Genomic DNA, 21,984 nt, shown 5'->3' with positions numbered 1-21,984 from the left:
TCCGTTCTTAACCCAAAACTGTTCTTAACCTGAGGCGCGCTTTAGCTAATGGGGCCTCCTGCTGCCACGCGATTTCCATTCTACTTCCGGGTTAGCGGAGTTTGTAACCCGAGGTGTTTGTAACCTGAGGTACCACTGTACACTTTTCTAATTGTTGGGACAGGATGAGGAAATGCTGTGTTTTAATATTTATTTTATTTTATTTTATTTTTATTTTTATTGTAACAATCTGGAGGGTGGGGCAAGGCAGGTGGAAAAGCCATTGCCTGGTGAACAGAAAATCTCTCTCCCCTCACAGCTGGTTGGCAGCATTTGCACTGCCAATCATTCCTAATGGCCAAGTACTCTTTGTTCCTTGCTAATAACAACCCATCTTCTTCTTAGCATGGGAAACTGGTTGGCCTTGTCTTTTTGAAGCTGCTAGATTCAGCACCTGGTAGCTTCCACTAATACTCCCAGCACTGATTTATTCCTAACATTAACTAAATCTAAGAATTTAGGGGTATCTGGCCCCTCACAAAGTCATAACACATCTATGGGGGAACTAGCCACCCCCGCTCCGCAAACTCAGAACATCATATAACAAAGAGAGCACAAAAGTTTCCAGCTCCTGCAACACAGTCTCACACAACTGAGTTGGATTGCTAAATACTGCCCTGATGTTCCAAAATTTGAGCACAATATGCCCCACTTCTTTGTGGTGTCATTTTACATCCAGGCTGCAAACAATTGCTCTTTCAGTGTTTACTTTCCCAAGTGTGGCTAAATAGCTATGCAAGAAGGTCAGTAAAATAACCTATTTTCCTCTATTTACATATAATGGGAATTTTGACAATTCGACTTTCAAAGAGAGAGAAAACATTCTGGTGCTGAGAACAGTATTCCACTGAATGCTTAACTGTGACAGATGCTGTCACAGTAATTGCCAATCAGCCTATACACAGCAGCTGAAAACACAAAATACATCACTTTGATCTCCTTGGCTCAAAATGCATTTCACAGCCAAGATATCGGCACCATTTATAGAAGCTGTCCACCATGCAGATCAATTTGATAATGTACATTTTGTTAAAACTGTTGAAGGTTTTTCATAAACACAAGCATATGCAAAACAATCTATGGTCTGCTATGATTCAAAACGTAAACATGCATGTTTCCCTTACTCAAAAGAAGCTCAGCCTCTTAAAACATCTCAATTCCTCCGAAGGACAAAGGTCATCCCGAAGCACGCTTAATTTAATCTTACTGCTAATTTGGTAAGTGAATGCCTCACTTGATTTATCGTGTTGGGAAGTGAGGTATGTATAAAGTTTCAGCTTGATTTTTTAAAAATGTGTGAGGGGAAAGTAGCTTACTTACATTTTGCGGGCAGGTCATAACCACAAGTAATTTTTGCTTGTCCAGTTTCACAGCCACTCAGGTTGCGACATTCAGCGACTAGACAGGGGCCCGCAGCTCTATGAATACAGCCATCAACTAAAAGAAAGAGGGAAGAAATTACATATATATATTTTTAAAAACTTCAGTAATCAAAGTCTAACTGGACTAAAGCTGAGGCATTTAATGCAGATTTTTTTAAAAAACTCAGTTTCAGCAGAAACTACCCTCTAACACTATATTAATATTTGCAGATTGTCCAAAACCCAATAATTTTAATGTGGGGGAGCACCGTTATTTAAGATGAGGTAGTAGAGGCCCAACTGAAACAACTCTATTCCATGTGCTCCTGAGACATTCGGAGGTGGAGGGGGGGGGGACAAGAAAAGGTAATTGCCCCTCAACTGGTGGAAATGAACAAATTTGTAGCAAGCTCCCCCAAAGCTGCCAAAAAATCTGTGGGACCCTAATTTGAACTAGATATGTCATGGAGCTACAGGAATTTTACTGTGATCACCAAGCATGGATACACACATAAAAAGAAAGATCCAGTGAGTATATACAAAAGTAATTCTCACAGTACAATCCCCCTGTGTTAAGGTCATTGATTATTTACTTAGCCAGTTACCAAGCAAGAAGAAAATTTGGTTTTGTTATTAAAAGACAGTGTGAAAATGAAAGCATAATTTAATACTACCTTGTGGGTGCTGTCTAATCCCTTTTGTATTAGTTGGCGGGCTATTAAATGTTAGAAATAAATTAAATAAATAAATAAAACTATTCTGCCAGATTGCTTAGTACTTCCCACATCATAAAGTCTTTTAATGCAGAACAATTTGCACAGCACAACAGTATCTCTCTTTCAACTTACATCTTGCTATTGCAATATTCAAAAAAAACCCCAACCAATCATTTAAATTGTAACAGCCGAAACTGTAAAATCATCTAAAAGTTAGTGGTGCAATGCTTAATGCTTATTGTTCTCAAGAGCTTTAGGGGAAAATATTAATAGTGGAAGCATAGATGAGAACGGCAGGGAGAAGGAAGAGGAAAACAAACAGTCAAAGCAATTTTAGTCTATTCACAAGCAATGGGATAAATATATTTTTTCTAATTAGAAGCAAAGTAATGAAAAGAATAATTAAAAACAATTAAAACAACATAGTAATTATTGCAAGTCACTACATCAGTGGCAATATTAATAATTTCTTATAAGAAACCCATGGATGCCATATGTTCCCTACATATGTTCAGAGATTATGGCAACAAAACAAAAAAGTAGTAGGATATGCCCCAAATTAAAAGTCTCTAATCATATAAATATTTACATAAGAAAAGGAAATTGTGATGTGTCTGCCTTATGGAATTTTTAGATTCAGAGTTGTGATGGGGTGGAATTCGAAATTTCTAACAACTGTCCCTCCCCAGATCTATTTCACCCCAACTGGATTCTGGTCCAAGCCAGAAGGAATCTGTGAGTGTTTTTCAGAGTTTCACTGACAATCCCTTATTGAGGAAAGAAGGCAATGGGGCTCACATCAGAGCCCAGCAAGGCCCTCTTTTTTATGAATCTTGCCAGCTGTATAGTTTAGAAATTATTTATTGTAACTGTTGAGTGGATTTCTGATTAACTTTTATATGTTATTATTATTTCATACTATTCTAATGCTTATTGGATGTTACTTTTTATGTAGGTTGCCTATTTTAAAGTTTTATTATCACATTTTTGTATTGCATTAGATTGTTAAAAGATGTACATTTTTTGTTTCTTCAGCTTGTAAACTGCCTTGAGTATTGTAAAACAGAAAGACGGTATACAAATTAAAAAATGATGAATGATGAAAGGAAGGAAGGAAGGTAGGTAGGTAGGTAGGTATTGGCAGGAACTGTTAGCTATATGTGACCAAGATAACTTCCTACACACAAACCCTAAAGGGCCCAAGCAGACCACCAGCAACAGGAGGGGGCATCAGAGCATAAATCTGCAAAACACATAGGTCTGCTGGAACCCATAGGAACTCATAGGACAAGTTAACGTTGCTAACACCACTATATTGTTTGGATGACTTCATTACTGACAGATAACATGGGAAGTGGCTTCCATCTCTGTTTACTGGTTTTGCTAGAAAAAAATAGCAAAAAAGGATCAACTAGTGATGCCTCTACACAAGAACTATCCAGTACAATTTGCTTTAAGTATATTGACTGCGTTGGGGTGACCTTTAGGCTTTCAATAAGGACTCCCTGGTCAGTGGATTCCAGGAAAGTCTGCCTGTTCCATGAATGAAGCCTTACCCTGGGCTGCCTGGAAAAAGCCTTATTTGAAGATCTGTAGACCTCTTTACCCAAAGCATCAAAGCAGTTATGCAGTGAGCCAACTTTGTTCACTAATTACCTCCTTTGGTGGTTGCCGCCTTGTGGCAGATTTGTTGCACTCTGTCTCTGACCTTGTGGTTTAATTGTGCTAGATTACTTCTTGAAGAAAGTTGAGGTGCTTATTTTTCTCTCTTCTGTGCTCTGCATTCCTGCTCCTGACTACATGGTCTGCCTAAATATTAAGTTGATGTGTGACAGTGCTTATTCTAAGCCTGAGCAGCTTTATACGGAGGGATGGGAACTCGCCTCACACATCTAGTAAGATTGATGATGCCAGGTGAGGCACTAGGTATAAGGCAGGCTTGTAAGCCCAGCTTACCCCAGATGATATTAAAGAGCACAATTCTAGATCGGAATGGGTTTCAAAATCCCGATCAACTCAGGTATTGGGAGGATGTCTTCCAGACTCATCTGGTTTAATATCCATTCTGAATCAGAAGCATGTGTGAGATAATCCATTTATCACTAATTTAAGAGTTCACCTGTCAAAACATTGCAGTTCTAGAAACAGATAGTTGCTGCTGTTTATAGACATAAAGAGAGCCAAAGAGCAGAGTCTAAGTCTGTGCCATGGGGCATCAGCACTAAAGTTTATATCCTTCATTTCTTTTCAAATTCAAAGAAGCTCCTTGACTGACACCATAGAGATGAGTCATGGTGGGCAACATATACACCCATAACATCTCCAATAATTCTGCTATGTTGGAAGCTCTGAAATTTGAATGATGCTGCTGGTGTTGCAGTAGAGAAATAAATGAAGCTGAGTGGAATATTAATTTTCAGAATTGCTAATTAACAGCAGTGCATAGTGTTGCTAATAACAGTATACAGGTTGCAAACATAGGTGCTTTGAAAGCATTAGATGGAATATGTGTTCCGTTTTGCTGACCCAATAATTATTCAGTGCCCATTTCAACTCACTCTGAAATGATTTTTGTAACATTCAACAAAACTGAGGAAGGGAGTGGAGAGGATCATTTTGGCAGCTGTTTATCTAGCATTCAGTCCACCATGGTCACAAAAGTTAGCAGAAACTGTGGGTCTATCTTTATTATGTTCTAGAAACTCAGTTGTATGCTTTGAAGTGTATTATGCCTTTGTGAGATTTCAGGAATTCCGCCTAGATTTTTTTAAGGGGGGGAAAAGCACACATAAATGATTCCTTTTGATACTCAAATCCATCCTGAACCTGACTCATTAAATTTACAAAATGCTATTCTGAAGTGTATTTTAATCATCATGGGCAAGCACAATTATGGAATTGCATTTTCAAACCTCTCCATTCGAAACATTCAGTATTTTTCACCCTGGTAATAAATGTACAAAATATGTGCCTGTGCTGCTAAAATCCTGATTGCCAAGAAGCGAAAGAGTGACTTCCCATGTACATTTACATAATGGTTACATAAATAATGGGATCTACAGTATAGGACTAATGGATAAACTGACAGGCTTTTAAGTTGCAAGAGTATAGGGAATAATAAGGAATTTCCAAGGAAATTGACATTTTGTTCATTATGCTAACTTTCTACAGTGGTACCTCTGGATGCAAACAGGATCCATTTGGGAGCCCCGTCCACATCATGAGCAGAACCCACCCCGCGTCTGTGTAGGTCGCAATTTGCCACGTCTGCACATGCACGTGACGTCATTTTGAGCGTCTGTGCATGCGCGAGCGGCAAAACCCGGAAGTAACCTGTTACTTCCCGGTTGCCGCAGGACGCAACCTGAAAAGATTTAACCTGAAGAGTCTTTAACCCGAGGTATGACTGTATTCTGAAACATGCATTGGAATTTTATATAGATATATATACTGTAAAAGCTGGCTACTAAAAGCAGGATACCCAAAACATTTTTACAGTAGGATAATTCACACCTAGCTCAAACACTGCAGCATGTATACATGATAGGAACCTGGAGCTGTGCCTGCCTGCCCTGACTCTGGACTTGTGTAATTTTCACTTGTGGGGTGCATCGTAGAGAAGAAGAGAAGAGTTTGGATTTGATATCCCGCTTTATCACTACCTGAAGGAGTCTCAAAGCGGATAACATTCTCCTTTCCCTTCCTCCCCCACAACAAACACTCTGTGAGGTGAGTGAGGCTGAGAGACTTCAGAGAACTGTGACTAGCCCAAGGTCACCCAGCAGCTGCATGTGGAAGAGCGGAGACGCGAACCCAGTTCACCAGATTACGAGTCTACCACTCTTAACCACTACACCACACTGGCTCTTTGTAGAATTAAGGCCACCTGTTCATTAAGACCAATCCTTACAATCTTTAATCCTTGATTCTGAGGGTAAAGAACTGTATAAACTGAGCCTGACATCCCAAGCATGGGTGTCAAAGAGGCCTGGGCAAGCAGGAAAAAAAACACCCTCCACTAATAGCCATTGCATAATCGTAGCACCACCCTCGTAGCACCACCCCTACCGCTAGGCAGCGTGTGACAGCCGCCTCAGGCAACTGATCTTTGGGGGTCATGAAAAGGTAGCAAATTGTTACTTATTTAATGCCTTACTGTCGTATTTTATTACTCCCAGGAAGAGACATCTGTGGGGTTTTATACCTTACATGCCAAAATAACTTGGCTAGCTTTCAGTTTTATGCAACTTAATTTTGGACAAGCCGGCTGTTCTGCGCCACGTAGCAAAATATTTTGGGACAGCCCTACAAATTGTGGGGTAGTTGTGAATTAATGGTTTGAAAATAAATGTGAAACATATTTGCAAAGTATTAGTTCAATTGCCTGAGAAACACCAGCATTACAAAACAAACGAACAAGCAGTAGTGTTCATCGTCCAATATCCACAAATGTCTAGATATTTATGTAAGACTATAATTTATAAAATTTAGGGCAAAGCTTTGTGTTCCAAATTAGGGGATATTTGTCTGTTTATGTAACTCAAAATGGAGCGATTTGCAATTGAGAATTAAGAGGGGGGGAATTAAAATCTTCTCCTCACAGCTATGTGGGTATAAGAAGTATCCTTTCAGATCTTAAAGGGACAACCAAAATCTCTGCAGAGGCCCAACACCTCCACCCACAAACTATACGTTCTCTTCATAGGAAATTGGTAGAAGCATTATCCTTGAGGGAAAATATGCAATACTGGCATGATCAATTGTTTGCTCCACAAACAGGGAAGCAAACTATCTATTTTATCACTCTGAAAATAATTGCTTAGGAGAAGATGCAAGGACATAATCATTTGCTAGAGGGATCCTGCTTGAAGTATATTAAAACCAATGAGTATAGCATTTAGATTTGTCAAGGAGGGCCGACAAAAAAGCCATGGGCAATGTCCTTTCAAAGCACACAATAAAAGAATATTACAAAGCTAAATGCAGGCTCATGAATTACTTATACAGTAGCTGAGTGCTAAAACTCTTAGCAGCTCTTCAAAACTTAATAGTTAAAATTATACAGCCGACACTGGACAATTTAATGATGTACAATGCAAATAAATGTATTTCGTACTGAGGGGAGGGGGGAAATCCTTAAGAATTGCAAATTAATCCAGGGCAAAGCAAACAGCTTTAATGGTGCCAGGAGATGCTTTGTTAACAAAAATATTACACATATCTAGCCTTGCCTCCCTCAGACGATGATAGAAATGTTAACATAATCAAACACCACAGCAAAATTAAGCAATCATACAGGGAAAGGAAGGCTATAAATGTCTTTTGACCTTGCAGATGCTATGTAATAAAAAAAAGAACCCAGTGTGCTTGAAATAAAAATAATATCAGCACTATATCATTTAACGCAGGAGAAAGGGCAATATTCTTTTCCCATGTAACATTTTTGCTAATTAACTTCCCACAGAAAATTGTTGAAGGAGTTACTCTGAAGTATGCTATCTGCTGTGCAATGTTGTTGACCAATATAGTAAATATTGGGGGCAATGCTAAATGAAAGATCCCAGAGATGCTATAGCAGAAAGGTTGAGGGAGAAGAGCCAATAGGAAATATTTCTGACATGGCTTCTAAAAGCCGCTCACACTGTGTGCTCTGTGGCTTATGCTGACTTGATAAGTCATTACGGAAAAGGAAAAAATGGAGTTATTCCAGTTGAGCAATACTGGTAAAGTCTGCCTGGGAGAGGAAGATAGAAGCAAATTACAATCTCCTTACTGTAATCCATTTGCATTGCCAATCATGTAATTCTTGTTGATTGCACAAAAATAAGTAACAAACCATAAAGAAATCTGAAAAGATTAAAAGCATAGGGTTGCATCTAACCAACTTATCTTCAGTAGACACATTTAAATCAGTGGTGTTCACTAACTTAAGTTCAAATATTTAAGTGGGTTTACTCTGAGTATGACTTAGTCATATACAAGCCCTAGTGAATCTCTGAATTTCCAGACACACTAAATTCACCTCTCTTGTATGCCTATTGCCTCTGGACTTTTGCTCAACTCACTTCAACAATATTCCATAAGGAAGGTCCTTTTGTTTACAAAGGGGAGACTCTAGTTGACCCTGTAAACCAGGGGTTGTCAACCTAGTCCTTACCACCCACTAGTGGGCGTTTCAGGATTCTAGGTGGGCGGTAGGGGGTTCTACGCCACAAGTTGAATCCTTCCATCGAGCACTGGTGGGCAGTAAGGAAATTTTACCATCAAGAAAGATGCATTAGTGGGTGGTAGGTATAAAAAGGTTGACTACCCCTGCTGTAAACTATTCTCTCCATGCTTTCTAATCTAGGCTTCTAAATCCATGGTTGGCATTAGTCAGGGATCCAGTGCATAGCCAACAGTAAAAATGAAAACCGCTCTCATATTCAAAACCTGCTGTAAGATCTTCTCCTGCTGTAAGGAGAAGAGGAGGTTAAGGGGTGATATGATAGCCATGCTCAAATATATAAAAGGATGTCATATAGAGGGAGAAAGGTGTTTTCTGCTGCTCCAGAGAAGCGGACACGGAGCAATGGATCCAAACTACAAGAAAGAAGATTCCACCTAAACATTAGGAAGAACTTCCTGACAGTAAGAGCTGTTCGACAGTGGAATTTGCTGCCAAGGAGTGTGGTGGAGTCTCCTTCTTTGGAGGTCTTTAAGCAGAGGCTTGACAACCATATGTCAGGAGTGCTCTAATGGTGTTTCCTGCTTGGCAGGGGGTTGGACTCGATGGCCCTTGTAGTCTATTCCAACTCTATGATTCTATTCTATGTGCCAGACCTAGCCAGACATGTAGATGTGTTTAAAGCACTATTGATCTAGATCGCTCTCAATTAAGATCAAGGAGAATTTTTTTTGACACCATGGACACTAAAAGGAGATAGCAGCATTCCCAAACCGATCATCAACCGATCATTCTGATACTTCAAACACATCTGTCCTTTTCTCTTTCAGTTTCTACTGTATCTGCCTACAACTAGCATACATAATGCTCAAATACAGTAGCTTCATATTCCTCTCTCCTTCTCCTTCTCCTTCTCCAGACATCAAATGATTCCCTGTCTTTTTCCAAGTGTTTAATGGAACAGAGATGCATTAAAGTGGAAATGGGGGACCTGTTCCATAACTCACATCCATGCCAGGCCATTGGCCATGTTGTCTGAAACTGATAGAAACGGCAGCCCACCAACATCTGGATGGCTACCACTGCCACTGCATTAAAGCTTTAACTGATCAGTTCAACTATCCAACACCTAGGTTGTTGCGGCAAAACTGTAGTGTCAAATAAATTCACACTTTTAGTGGCCCACTCAGACTTAGCATAAGGACTCGGGGCAATGTGGTCCTTCTAAAACCTGTCTGAATGCTGGCAGACAAACAATTAAAAATAAAATCCAAAACTCCTAGCCTATCATACAACTTTTTGTTTTACAAAAAAGCAACAAATAATTGATAATAGGGCATGTATGTGCAAAGTACATGAGCTTTTGTTGTATCATAATCAGGACATTACTTTTCACTGAAGGTATGACTGGGGTCACGAAGAGTCGGACACGACTAAACGACTAAACAACAAATGACTGGTTTTGTAGGGTTGGTAGTACTATGGCTAGGTAGTTCTTCATTCAAACAATAACAGAAAAGGTAGTGAATTTATTTCATTTCATTTTATTTTATTACTAAATCCAAGACTATAACAAGAAGAGTCTTGATTAATATTGTAAAACTAATGCAGTGCAGCTTATTTCAAAGAGCATGTGCCTTCTGTTTTAAAAGACAAATCATATGTATCTAGATAATAGGGGGAAATGGTTTCTATTTTATATGAGATATTTACAAATTTATCCATCATTAATCCATTCTTCTTAAATTATGAAAGCATGCACTGTCCTTAAAAAAATCACTGGGTGGAATTCAATATCACACTTTAACAAATGTTTTGTCAGGGGAAGAATTTGGGCTCTCTAGATAAAAGAATCTCCTCCCTGGGTAGATGAGAAGCCACATTTTGCAAGCTAATATCGTTGCACAGGGTTTCTGCTGCCAGGGATTGTTAGGTGAATCTCACCCATTATATTGGGCTAGAGAGACAGATTGTGTATGTTGGTGATATATTGGCCACCCTACTACCCAGTGGTCTCCCTAACTGAGATGGTCTCAAGTTTGGTGCTGGAGGGCCTTAGAATGACAGTCACAGATAACTTCAATATCCACACAGAGGCTACCATTGGGCTGGAGTAGGACCTCATGGTCTCCACGACAACCTGGAGGCTGTCTCAAATGGTCCTCTGTCCAACCCACTGGGCAACACTGATGTAGTCTTTTCCTTCAAATGATACACGTGATGAACTGAAGATAAGGAGTTTGCAATGTACTCCCTTATCATTATCTGGAAAAGTTTGGATTGGTGGCAGCAATCCCCCAATCCCGCAAGGTTGGTGGGTAGATTCAGATGTCCCATCCTCAGAGACTGATGGGACCCGACTGGAATGCTTTGGGAGATCTTCCAATGGAGAAAGCTGACAGTTATGTTGAAGTCATGGTCTCCCTATGAAACAATGAGATGAGATGGGCAGTTGACACAATCCCTCCTGAGCACCTCTCTGGCACTGTAAAGCCTAACGCCTTGGCATTCTGGAGCGCCATGGGCTGTAAAGCAAGCTGAATGAAGACTAGAGCACAAGTGGCATGAATCTTCCTCTGAAGATGATAAGAGCATGATTAGTACCATATAATTATGCCTACCATGCAGCAGTGCAGATGACAAAACAGACCTACATTGCATCCTCTAGTTGTTGGCTCTATTGGGTGGTCCCACTGGGGTGAAGGAATCTCTGGGGCACTGAAGGACCTGCTGTGACCAACTGGCTGCACAAGTTTAAGGATTAATTCACTTGAATTCAGAGTGGCCTTGACTGCACAGTAATTGAGGTTCCAATCGAAGGACCCAATGTCACAGTCTGTTATGTGTTTATGCAGCCTGATGATATGGACATGTTGCTTGTGGTTATATGCCTGACCATGTGTCCTATTGACCATTGTCAGCATCATCTTGTGGTGGGGCAGGGTGTTACTGTGTGGGTCCAGAGTGTGGTTAATGCTTTATTGCATGAGGGGGTTGAAAGAGCTAGTGGTATGGCCACCCCTAAAGAAACCATACATGATTTGGAATAACTACCAACCAATTGCAAATACCCTCTTCTTGGGGAGAATGGTAGATAGGGCTGTGGCAGGTCAGCTGTCAGTATTCTTGGATGACAGATTATTGGTCACCCTGATGGTCACCTTTAGCAAGAGCAGGATGAGGAAAGCCTTAGTGGTTGAAACGCACCATGTATCTTCCCAACACAAGAACATAAGGACAGCCTGCTGGATCAGACCAATGGCCCATCTAGTCCAGCATCCTATGCTCACAGTGGCCAACCAAATGCCTGTGGGAAACCAGAAACCAACCCATGGTTTCCAGCAACTGGTATTCAGAAGCATTGCTGCTTTGAACAGTGGTGGCAGAGGATAGCTATTGCAGCTAGGGGCCATTGATAGCCCAAGATAATTGTTGTTCATGGCGGAGAGGGCTAGCAGTGCAATCACATTCAACAATTAATTAAACGGGGTTAATTTTTGTCATTTGAAATTTCAACAACAGCTACAACAAACCATGGGATGTGTTTTACGTCAGAATCTGAACGCATTCTACTGGAGTTATCTGAAGCATCAATGATACATGCCCGCCTGTAACATTACTGACACATGAAAATCAATGCATTTTGATCTATCATCCCCAAGCTGTTTCTTCCCATGCAAGACTTCTGATTAGCGCCCCTGAATTAGCATTTCTATTCACAAGCTTCTCACAGCTGTGAGAAGCACTGTGCTTGTGGTGGAGTAAAGGTACCATAAATATGACACTGAGTCTGCCCCACTGAACCTAATGGACTTTGTAAATGCTCTATCATTGAAATTATTTTATCCAGCTATTATGTTTTACTCTGTACAGCTCATCCTTATGGCTGCTTAGAACTAAGTCTACACAGGCATATTCAGAATATTTCACTCAAATTTCCTACATCTTTCTTTACATGTTTCAGGTGTAGATACACTTCCTCCTCCAAGTATTGCATGGTCAACTAAAGGGGAGAAATTAGATGTAGAACTGTTCTGTTAGTGCAAGCATTTCAGCTTGCCCTTTTTTTGGGGGGGGGGGAGAAAAGGGAGAAAGCACTGTTGCCCTAGAAGATGCTCTTGAGTGGGTTTCTCCTAACAGCACTGCTAACTTCAATCTGGTTCAATAAATACAGAATGTGAAATGACACACACCCCTAATGTGGCAGGTGGCCACACACCCTCACACACAAACGGACACTTGCTGCATATAAATGTTGCCAGGAGTTCAGATTGGGTGCCTTCAGGTCTGTGAACCTACCCAATGAGGTAAGCTACTGAAATGTTGGTGTCTGCTGAAGCAGTCAAGTATCAGTAGGCCCTGGATAGACTCCACTCATCCAGTTTGGCTATTGGAAAAGACTATCAGAGAACTTCCCATTTCTGCTAGTCTTGCTTGAGCATGAAGGTTATGCTCAAGTGTCTTTTCATTGATTGTCTTTCGATCCTAATTTTTAGTTTGCTCTTTGGTCTTGTCTCCTACTTTGGTCTTTGGCCTTGATTTCTGGCTTGCTCTATTCTTCTGCCTCTGGATTGGACCTTAATTTCTGATGCCTGGTTCCTCACTTGCCTCACAACTACTGCCCATGCCCAGCTCCACTCTGTCTGGCAGCAGCTCTCTGCAGTCTCAAGCAGAGGGTCTTTCTCATCACCCGATCCTTTTAACTTTAGATGTCAGGGGCTGAATCTGGGGCCTTCTGAAAAGCATGTGCTCTACCACAAGGCTAAAGTTTGCTCAGAGAATTAAGCAGCATAAAGGTGGTTGAAAATGCCTCCTAGAGGGAAGGGAAAATTTGTTAATTTGGGGTGTATGTATGCACTTACTTACACCCTTTTTAAATGCACATGGATATGGTGCTCAGACAAGGTAGCTCTTCAATCAGCAAACCCCCAAAAAGACTCCCAGAGTTAAGGCAGGTATTCTGCAGGAGTCAGATAACCTAATACCATTAGTCACATTAGGTTTATTTAAGTAGGTGGTGAATCTGATTCCATGTAAACGTGTAAAATATATGTATTGAAACTAGAAAGTTTAAATGAAGTTCTGAGAAAAGAATTGATGAATAAATTCTTCAGAGGCATACAGTTTATAAACTGCTTCAAAAATGCCTATACTAACAGCACATGCATATTACAACAGATAACCATGATTAAGAGCATTTGTACAGTGAGTTGAGTGTAATTAACCCCAAATGACAATTTAAAAGATTAACAGCCAATTCAACATAAAACTAAGGGTCAATAACAGAAGGAGAGTTATCTGGTGTATTCCCGAATCTTAGATCTAGTAACCTTTTATTTGGAAGGAAAGAGATGTAAATTAAAATGAAATAATAAATATTCACAGCACTAACATGGAAGGGTATAATTTTTTAAAATAAATAAATAAACACAAGCTACTTAAACTGAGTCTCACAGAATGGAATGGAAATAGTGTGTGCCTGTGGTTGCATTCCAGGGAAGTACACAGGTGGAATAATTTATCAGTAGGACTAGAGTTGTCTTCCTCCACACCAACAAATAGAAGCACATTCATATACACAGGCCAAAATGTCACATTCTAAAAGTCACTTTTGAGACTTGGGCAGGATCTTAAAAGCATCTTGCCATGAGGAGGGAGCACATTTCCTATTTGGAAAGGAAAGAATAAAAGCATCATCAGACACATGAAATTCATTCCAAATGCCTAAAGGGTCTTGAAGAATTGCTAGGGGATGCAAACCTCAGTTGTGGTTGCCACACAAGGCGTTCTTCACTTTCCATGTAATGCCTTGCAACTGCTATTTGAGGCCTCCCATAACCTTGCCACAGCCCATTTCTGTGAGCCCTGTTAACTTAATGCAAGGATCTAGATTCAGGTAGGTAGCCTTGTTGGTCTGACGCAGTGTGTGTGTGTGTGTGTGTGTGTGTGTGTGTGTGTGTGTGTGTATAGTGTCCAGTAGCACCTTAGAGACCAACAAAGTTTATTCTTGGTATAAGCTTTTGTGTGCATGCACACTTCTTCAGATACAAGCACACGAAAGCGTATACCAAGAACAAACTTAGCTGGTCTCTAAGGTGCTACTGGACTTTTAATTTTTTATATATATAAAAATTAATATATTAATATATATATATATAAATTAATATATATAAAAATTAATTAATTAATATATATATATAAAAATTAATATAAAAAATCTACGAAAGCATATATATATATATATATATATATATATATATATATATATATATTAATGCAAGGAGTCCAAGAAGATGGGCTGTGGACCTAACTCAGGGAGATAATCCTATGAGAAATAGATGCAAACACAGAAAGGAGGAGGAATATGCTCTCTTCTTCAATTCCTATCAACAACTTCCTTGCTGGTGATACTCCAGCAAAGTCCAAAGCAAAATGTGGTGGCACAGAGGTAAGCAGAAGATAAAAGTTATGGGCAGTGCACGTTTCAATATCAGTGGGAAAGAAGGAAGGGAGTGAAGAGCTTATCTACATACCAGTGATAAGGGATAAGACCCATTGAGTAATTCATAACGTATACTCATTGGAAATACAAAATAAAATGGCTAAGTCCTTCATTACTTCTGTGCCAGATAGAGATGTACCTAAATCTAGGTGGGGCAACCACAGTCTTCAACACTGACAAACACTTCATGCACTCAGCAGCTTGGAAATCACATGCACAACACAGAGTGCAGGCCTCTGCATGCAAAATCTCAATGAGATGTCTCATCAAATGACTGGGAGTGGGTGGGTGTCTGAGTCCTATTGCTCATATGTAATGTCTTCATTTGGCAAGTGTTGGAAGTAGCTATTGTCCTCAGGTTTGGCAATGACTTGAAGGCTGTTCACATATTGCCTCAGGTCACATGTAATACTAAGACAAAATTTGGCTTAGCGTAAATGCACAAGCATGAAGGTTCCCAGAAAGGAGACTGGGACTGCTTGAGTTCTACTGCTGATGTGCTGCTATGAGCTAAGTCATCGTTTGGCATAGCATGTCATTCAAACCTGGGCTCGTATTTGTCTTCTCTGTGAGCTGCAAACTAATAACAAACCAGCTTATCTGGAAGAAGGAAGCCCTGGTTCAGACAACACGTTAAGCAGAAGAAGAGGAGGAGGAGGAGTTTGGATTTGATATCCCGCTTTATCACTACCCGAAGGAGTCTCAAAGCGGCTAACATTCTCCTTTCCCTTCCTCCCCTACAACAAACACTCTGTGAGGTGAGTGGGGCTCTGTGAGGTGAGTGGGGCTCTTTCCTGTCTCCCAAATCTTTCATTGTCCCTCAGAATCACCTCACAAAAAACCTCTTCTCAAAATCTCCTCAAGGCAGTACGTCAAGGCCAAAAAAGGATTGCGCTCAAGTCATCCTGCAGGGAGCTACCTTTAACAGAATTATATAAAACCGGGGTTCACATGAACCTTCCTCATTGTGGAGAAACTCCATGCAAGGAGCAACCTTGATTGGACAAGGTCTCACCTCATACAAAGAAGCTCTGCCCAGGTGCATCAGCATGCAGAGAGAACTCCTCCTGTCATCCATTGAACTCACCACACCTACACTCACAACAGCACTTACACAAGTTACTTAACACCAGTTGTAATAATGCCTGCATAGTGCTAGATTCTTACATCTGAACATGTGTACATTGCATGCGAACACACACTGAATTTTAATGAGTAGACAATCCTAGTATAAACTAGGAATGAATCTGAACTCTTTTTCAGATTACAGAATCATATCATAGAATTTTACAGTTGGAAGAGACCCTGACGATCATCTAAACCAACCCCCGCCAATGTAGGAATATGCAGCTGTCCCATATGGGGATTGAACCTGCAACCTTGGCATTATCGGCACTATATTCTAACCAACTGAACTATCTGGGCTCATAGAGTTCTCATGATTTGATTTTTTTAATGGTAGGAGACTTGTGAATCAATATGAACAACAGGATCTGACAAGCCTAATCACCCTTTCTGCTGCATGCTCATGCCTTTTCATTCTTTGAATCATGATATTCTTTACCCAAATCATTGTAGACTGGCAAACCAGCTATTTGGAATTTGTCTTACAAAAGGACCAAAAGTTTAGAACTTGCAGACACAACTAGTAATAGTTAATGGTTTGTTTTTGCAACCTTAGTATGTGCCAAACATGTTTAAGTTTGTTTTGATGTTTTAATTATATGGTTTCATTTATTTATCCTTGAGTTGGTTCATTTATTCTTTTTAATGCAGTTTTATTTGATGTCTGTTTTCTATATGCAATATTTATTTGTTTGTTTACTCTTCCATTTATATCCTGCTCTCCCTTCCAAAGGAGCCCAGGGCAGAATATTATGTGACTATAGTTTTTTGTATGTTGGATGAGAAATCATTAAACAAAACAGCTAATCATGGAAACACATTTTACAAGGAAAGGTGATGTGCCATATTGTCTAAGAGGTCAGCCCAAGAACAACTCTGTGTGTGTGTGTGTGTGTGTGTGTGCGCGCGCGCATAATCAAATTGTAGGGTGACAAGAGTGGTAAGTGAGTTGAATAATGGATGTGATTCTTACTTTTCTCCAGTAGGCTACATTTCAACTACATGAAGGTCAGTGTGCCTATGTAGACACACCTCTCTTCATCCAGGCAACAACAATTCAAGGGCACATTCTAGCCATGCAAAGGGATTTGGGAGGGTGCGGGCTAAGGGATGTGGACTGGGGAGGGGTGTTGCCTGGGGCTGAATAGGGCATTTTGCCCATGAACCTGAGATTCTCCCCCCTCCACGGCCACCTTACAAGGTTACTATAAAGATTACAGCTAGACAATGCACATGAAGCACTCTAAACATTTCAAAGTACTATATAAATATGTTATCAACACCACTACAATTTTCGGCTATAGAAAACAAGATTCTTCTGCTATTGCTATGGTTACAAAAGTGGAGGCTTCCTTTAGCCGATAACCTCCTTTGGTCCCAAAATAAAACAATCCTTCATATAACTCAAAACTGCCCTTACATGACAACTTCTGTGCCGACCTGCTCACTAGACTGCATGCAGTGTCTTATCACCTATGCATACCGGGGTGGGGTGTGTGCTTAAATAGAAGGCTTGAGTTATACCATTTCAAGAGTCATAGGTTTAGGGTTGCTATTTACATTTGCAGTTTGCAATGTACATTTTCTTTCTACACACATTATTTATTACGATCCAAAGACCCACAAGAAACAGTTTCAAAAGCAAGAAACAGTTTCAAAACGCACAAGAAACAGTTTCTGAACCAAGTATAGGAGCTCTGATGTTACTTCAAAAAACTAGGAGGGAAATGCTGTTAAATTCTTCTAAATTTTATTTCAAAATATTGTTGCAGGCTACCCCCCCCCCCCCCGTCTCCAAGTGGTACAAGATTCCAGGGGGTTCCAGGCACTTCACCCAGGATTCATGCTTCCTTTTGGAAATGAGACACAGTGGAGACTGTACAGTGGTACCTCGGGTTAAGTACTTAATTCGTTCTGGAGGTCCGTTCTTAACCTGAAACTGTTCTTAACCTGAAGCACCACTTTAGCTAATGGTGTCTCCCACTGCCACCACACCACTGGAGCACGATTTCTGTTCTCATCCTGAAGCAAAGTTCTTAACCCGATGTAATATTTCTGGGTTAGCAGAGTCTGTAACCTGAAGCGTATGTAACCCGAGGTACCACTGTAGTGTCTTTATTATTATTTACACATATTATTATTATTTACACATATTATTATTATTTACACATATATTATCATTTACACATATATACAACCTGAGCTTACGATGGAGGGGTTCACAGTACTATCACCCCAAGATGTTCTTGTTTCTTCCATAGCTGCAGCCTTGGATGCAAACTGAAATCAACCATCGTCCTCAGACCCTATCACCAGCTTGCCGCCTTTACCAGCCTGCAACCTTTTCCCTCCCATCCAACTCTAAAACTTTGTCTTTGTCTTCTCACTATCTAAGAGCTGGAGGAGGGACCCCACAGCTTTTGCTGTCTGGCAAGGAGCCCCTGTCCTTGGCTTTCCAAATGGGTCATTACTTTTTGCTTTGTTTTCTTCAGGAACTGCATGGCTTATATTTTAACCCTTGCTGGATCCAGGGGTTCAGGAGGCTTGATTAAATTCCAGCACCTACTGGATCCAGGAACTTTGAGGAGCCTGGCACCCCCAAACTCATAACACTGTATTTTAACTAAACTCTCTACATTCACAAGCAATTGCAAGTGTTTACCACCAACTAATTCTATTTAACTGAGTTTTCACATAGTGTCAGCTTGACTAACAAACAATAGGATCTTGGTATTTATTCCCATTAAAAGAGGAACCCAGGAGAACTGTAACAAACAAACAAACTTAATTGGAAAGGCAACCATCGTGGAAGCAGGTGCTTAAAAAAGCAGCTTCAATAAGGCATGACAGGAGTCAGGAAAGTGTCAGGAAAGACTTTGTGTGATGTTGGGAGAAAGGTAAGAAAATGACACATGAGGTTCCATTCTGCTAAGTGCAGAATAGCATGTGTTTATTATTTATTTCTTGTGTTAGGAAATCCAGTTGTTCCCTTTTTAAATCTCATCAGCTTCAGGGTTAAACCTAAACAGGCATGGATTGCTTCCACTCTTCCCACACCCACTTACTGAAGCAGAAAACATCAGTAAGTTAAGCTAATGTGTTTTGATAGTACAGGAAGGCAAAATAAACTTTCACACACAGATGCACAAAAGGTTGCAAAATAGTTGTTTTAAGTCCATGGGAACTAAAAGATTATCACAACAAAATAGTAGGCAAGTCAGTAACACACACACACACACACACACACACACACACACACACACTGACTGCATTTTTTGTCTCTGTGATTTTCAGTGAAACCAGAGTAGAAAAAGCAATCACCATAAGGAAAAGGGCCACAGCTCAGTGGGAGAGCAAGAAGTTCCAGGTATAGTTATTATCTCCAGTAGGGAGATGGGGCAATTCCCTGCCTTAAAGCCTGTGGAGAGCCATTGCCAGTCACTGAGCTAGATGAATCAATGGTCAGATTCAACATAAGGAAGCTTCCTATGTCTCCTAATCTTACTAAAATATTACCAATACTGCTGATTAAAGTCCCCCCCCCATTGAACCTTTGCTCAAAGTCTCATTATGCTAAAGCATAATGCTAAATTTTAAAAAGCCCTGCATGACAAAAGAGTCACCCCTCGAGGCCTGAGATGTACCCAAGCTTTAACAAACAACTGAGCAACCATTCAGGATCTACCCTAGGGCGCATGTATTAGCAGGTCTGCTTTAAAACTGCAAATACACTTTGCTCACAGTGATACTATTAAGTGTCTGGAAGTATGATTAAAAAGAAGTCAGTGAATCTATTTTCAAGTAAGTTCAAGCTTCAAGCTTTATTGTTATTCCTAGCCAACGGCGATTACAATATAAACACAGAATGCATGTATGTAAAACACAGAAGAAGAAATCATCAGTTCAGTAAAACTGGGATAAGCCCTGTGAACACAAAAAGGGAATACTTTCAAAGAAGTATATAATTTATTTTTTTTAAACAAACCTAATTCTGTTCAGTGACACAACTTCAAAGGAAGGTTTGGTCACGTAAAATCTTACACACAGCACGCAGTAATATAGGACCATTGTTATAGCTGAAACAACTAGATGAATCATAGCAACAGGGTTCCATGAAATTCAACCCTAGTGGAAATTAATGAACTACAGGTGTGAATAGCATGTTAGCATCTTTGCCCCAGAGGCATATTCCTGCAGCCTTTTCTCTGACACCTGGTCTCTAAAAGCATTATGGTTAATTTATCAAAACACACCATCAATTTTCCATGAGTTTATGAATGACACTGAAAGGGAAAAAGCCAAGTCCCTCCAAAGAAAGAGCTTTATGTGATACACTGAGCATGAAATGCGTTCGTGTTTACTGAATGGTGTTTTGTCTATCCTAATCACTTTCTAGATTAGAGCCTCATTCAAGTGGGTATGATGAAATATTTCTCCTTAATTAGAGGCCTGAAGCTCCAGCAACAGCTAGAAACCAACACTATCTTTCCTATCTTTTTCTCTGTTGTTATATCTGCTGTACGAGTCTACTGTGGCCTGCAAGAACAACATCTGCCCACACATTTAATCAATCTAAATGATTTCACAAATTTCTCCCAGTCTACTGAACTGGACTCCTTGGCTTCCCATTCAGATAGAAGCAAGGAAATTCATTTGTGCACCTTGAATGCATGCGTAGAATGATGGCTTAGAGTACTTTGAGTTTGTCAAGGATTATTTTATGTTCTATATCCTCTAGGAAATTGTTTCCGTCCTCTATTTTCCCATACAAGCCATATATAAAGCACCTTTGAAGGACAGCCTGTTACATGCTTGCTAATCTTTCCTCTGCAGGCTCAGAAATGTTGGTTCCAATAAAGGAACTGAATCAGGTTTATCTGCTTAAGGACACCACCCATGAAGACATTAACAGTTGAGCAGAATAGCAAAGTGTGATATTTAGCATTGAAGAATTTTAATGCAGTTCCATGCTATAAAGAAAATTAACTATACCTGAGTGCTCTGTTGAGTAAGATATACACAGGAGTCATTCACAGTATCATACAGAACGGGAAATAAGAAACCATAACTCAGTATGTCTTTGATTCATGGATCATTAGAAAGTACATCATCTATTTATTCATCCAATGCTACGCTCGCTAATTTTTTGCCCTTTGAGTGAGTTCCATCCAAGTGAAACAAAGGTCAGTGAAACACCAAACCTCTATTACAATCAAATGTGACTGCCATTTCATTGAAAAGTGGGCTCTGCATAATAATTTTTGAATGTGGATAGGCAATAAGAATGAAAATAACTCTGGCAGATGGATCACAGTAATTAATATAAACACTCAGCTTCAACTAAAAATTGCCCAGGGACTGTACAGCTGAAGAAAGGCACATTCTGAACTCTGCAACCAGCCAGGGATCTAGGGGCTGTGTGTTTGTGTACCTGTACTTAAACGTAGGGAGACCCACCAGTCCATATTTGAGGATATTTGTTGTTGTTTAGTCGTTTAGTCGTGTCTGACTCTTCGTGACCCCGTGGACCAGAGCACGCCAGGCACTCCTGTCTTCCACTGCCTCCCGCAGTTTGGTCAGACTCATGTCTGTAGCTTCGAGAACACTGTCCAACTATCTCGTCCTCTGTCGTCCCCTTCTCCTTGTGCCCTCAGTCTTTCCCAACACCAGGTTCTTTTCCAGGGAGTCTTCTCTTCTCATGAGGTGGCCAAAGTATTGGAGCCTCAGCTTCACGATCTGTCCTTCCAGTGAGCATATTTGAGGATACTCTGAGATATTTAGAAAGCTGCTGGCCCATCACAGTAGACAATACTAGGCTAGAAAAATTAACAGCATGACCTGTATAAACCAGCTTCCTGTGCTCCTTAAATTTCTCATAGCAAATAGTTTGGGAATTACTCCTAATTACTCCTATATAACAACCAGACACCAAGGATTTGTTCTGATATAGCATGTGCTGCTTTCTTCCACAGATTAACAGAAGCTGGAAAAATCATAGCAGAACGACAGCTCAACATGGACTTTGTCAGAAAGAACTATGAAGAGATGATTAACTAGCTCTGGCTCATGAATCTT

General features: G+C 40.2%; 1 protein-coding gene across 9 annotated transcripts in view; it reads right to left on the bottom strand.

The window, feature by feature from the left end:
* The window catches only part of MACROD2 (mono-ADP ribosylhydrolase 2), a 993,596-nt gene that overhangs the window by 761,429 nt on the left and 210,183 nt on the right, over window positions 1–21,984 (bottom strand). For all 9 annotated transcript variants that reach the window (XM_083495642.1, XM_083495644.1, XM_083495646.1 and 6 more), the window contains exon 5: window positions 1,360–1,476. In XM_083495642.1, the coding sequence (XP_083351768.1) occupies window positions 1,360–1,476 (117 nt within the window). The remainder of the gene's footprint in view (window positions 1–1,359; window positions 1,477–21,984) is intronic.

Source organism: Podarcis liolepis, assembly GCF_965112155.1.
Source record: "Podarcis liolepis genome assembly, chromosome: 3".
Classification (NCBI taxonomy): Eukaryota; Metazoa; Chordata; class Lepidosauria; order Squamata; family Lacertidae; genus Podarcis; species Podarcis liolepis.
This window is presented reverse-complemented; position numbering and strand designations above follow the sequence as displayed.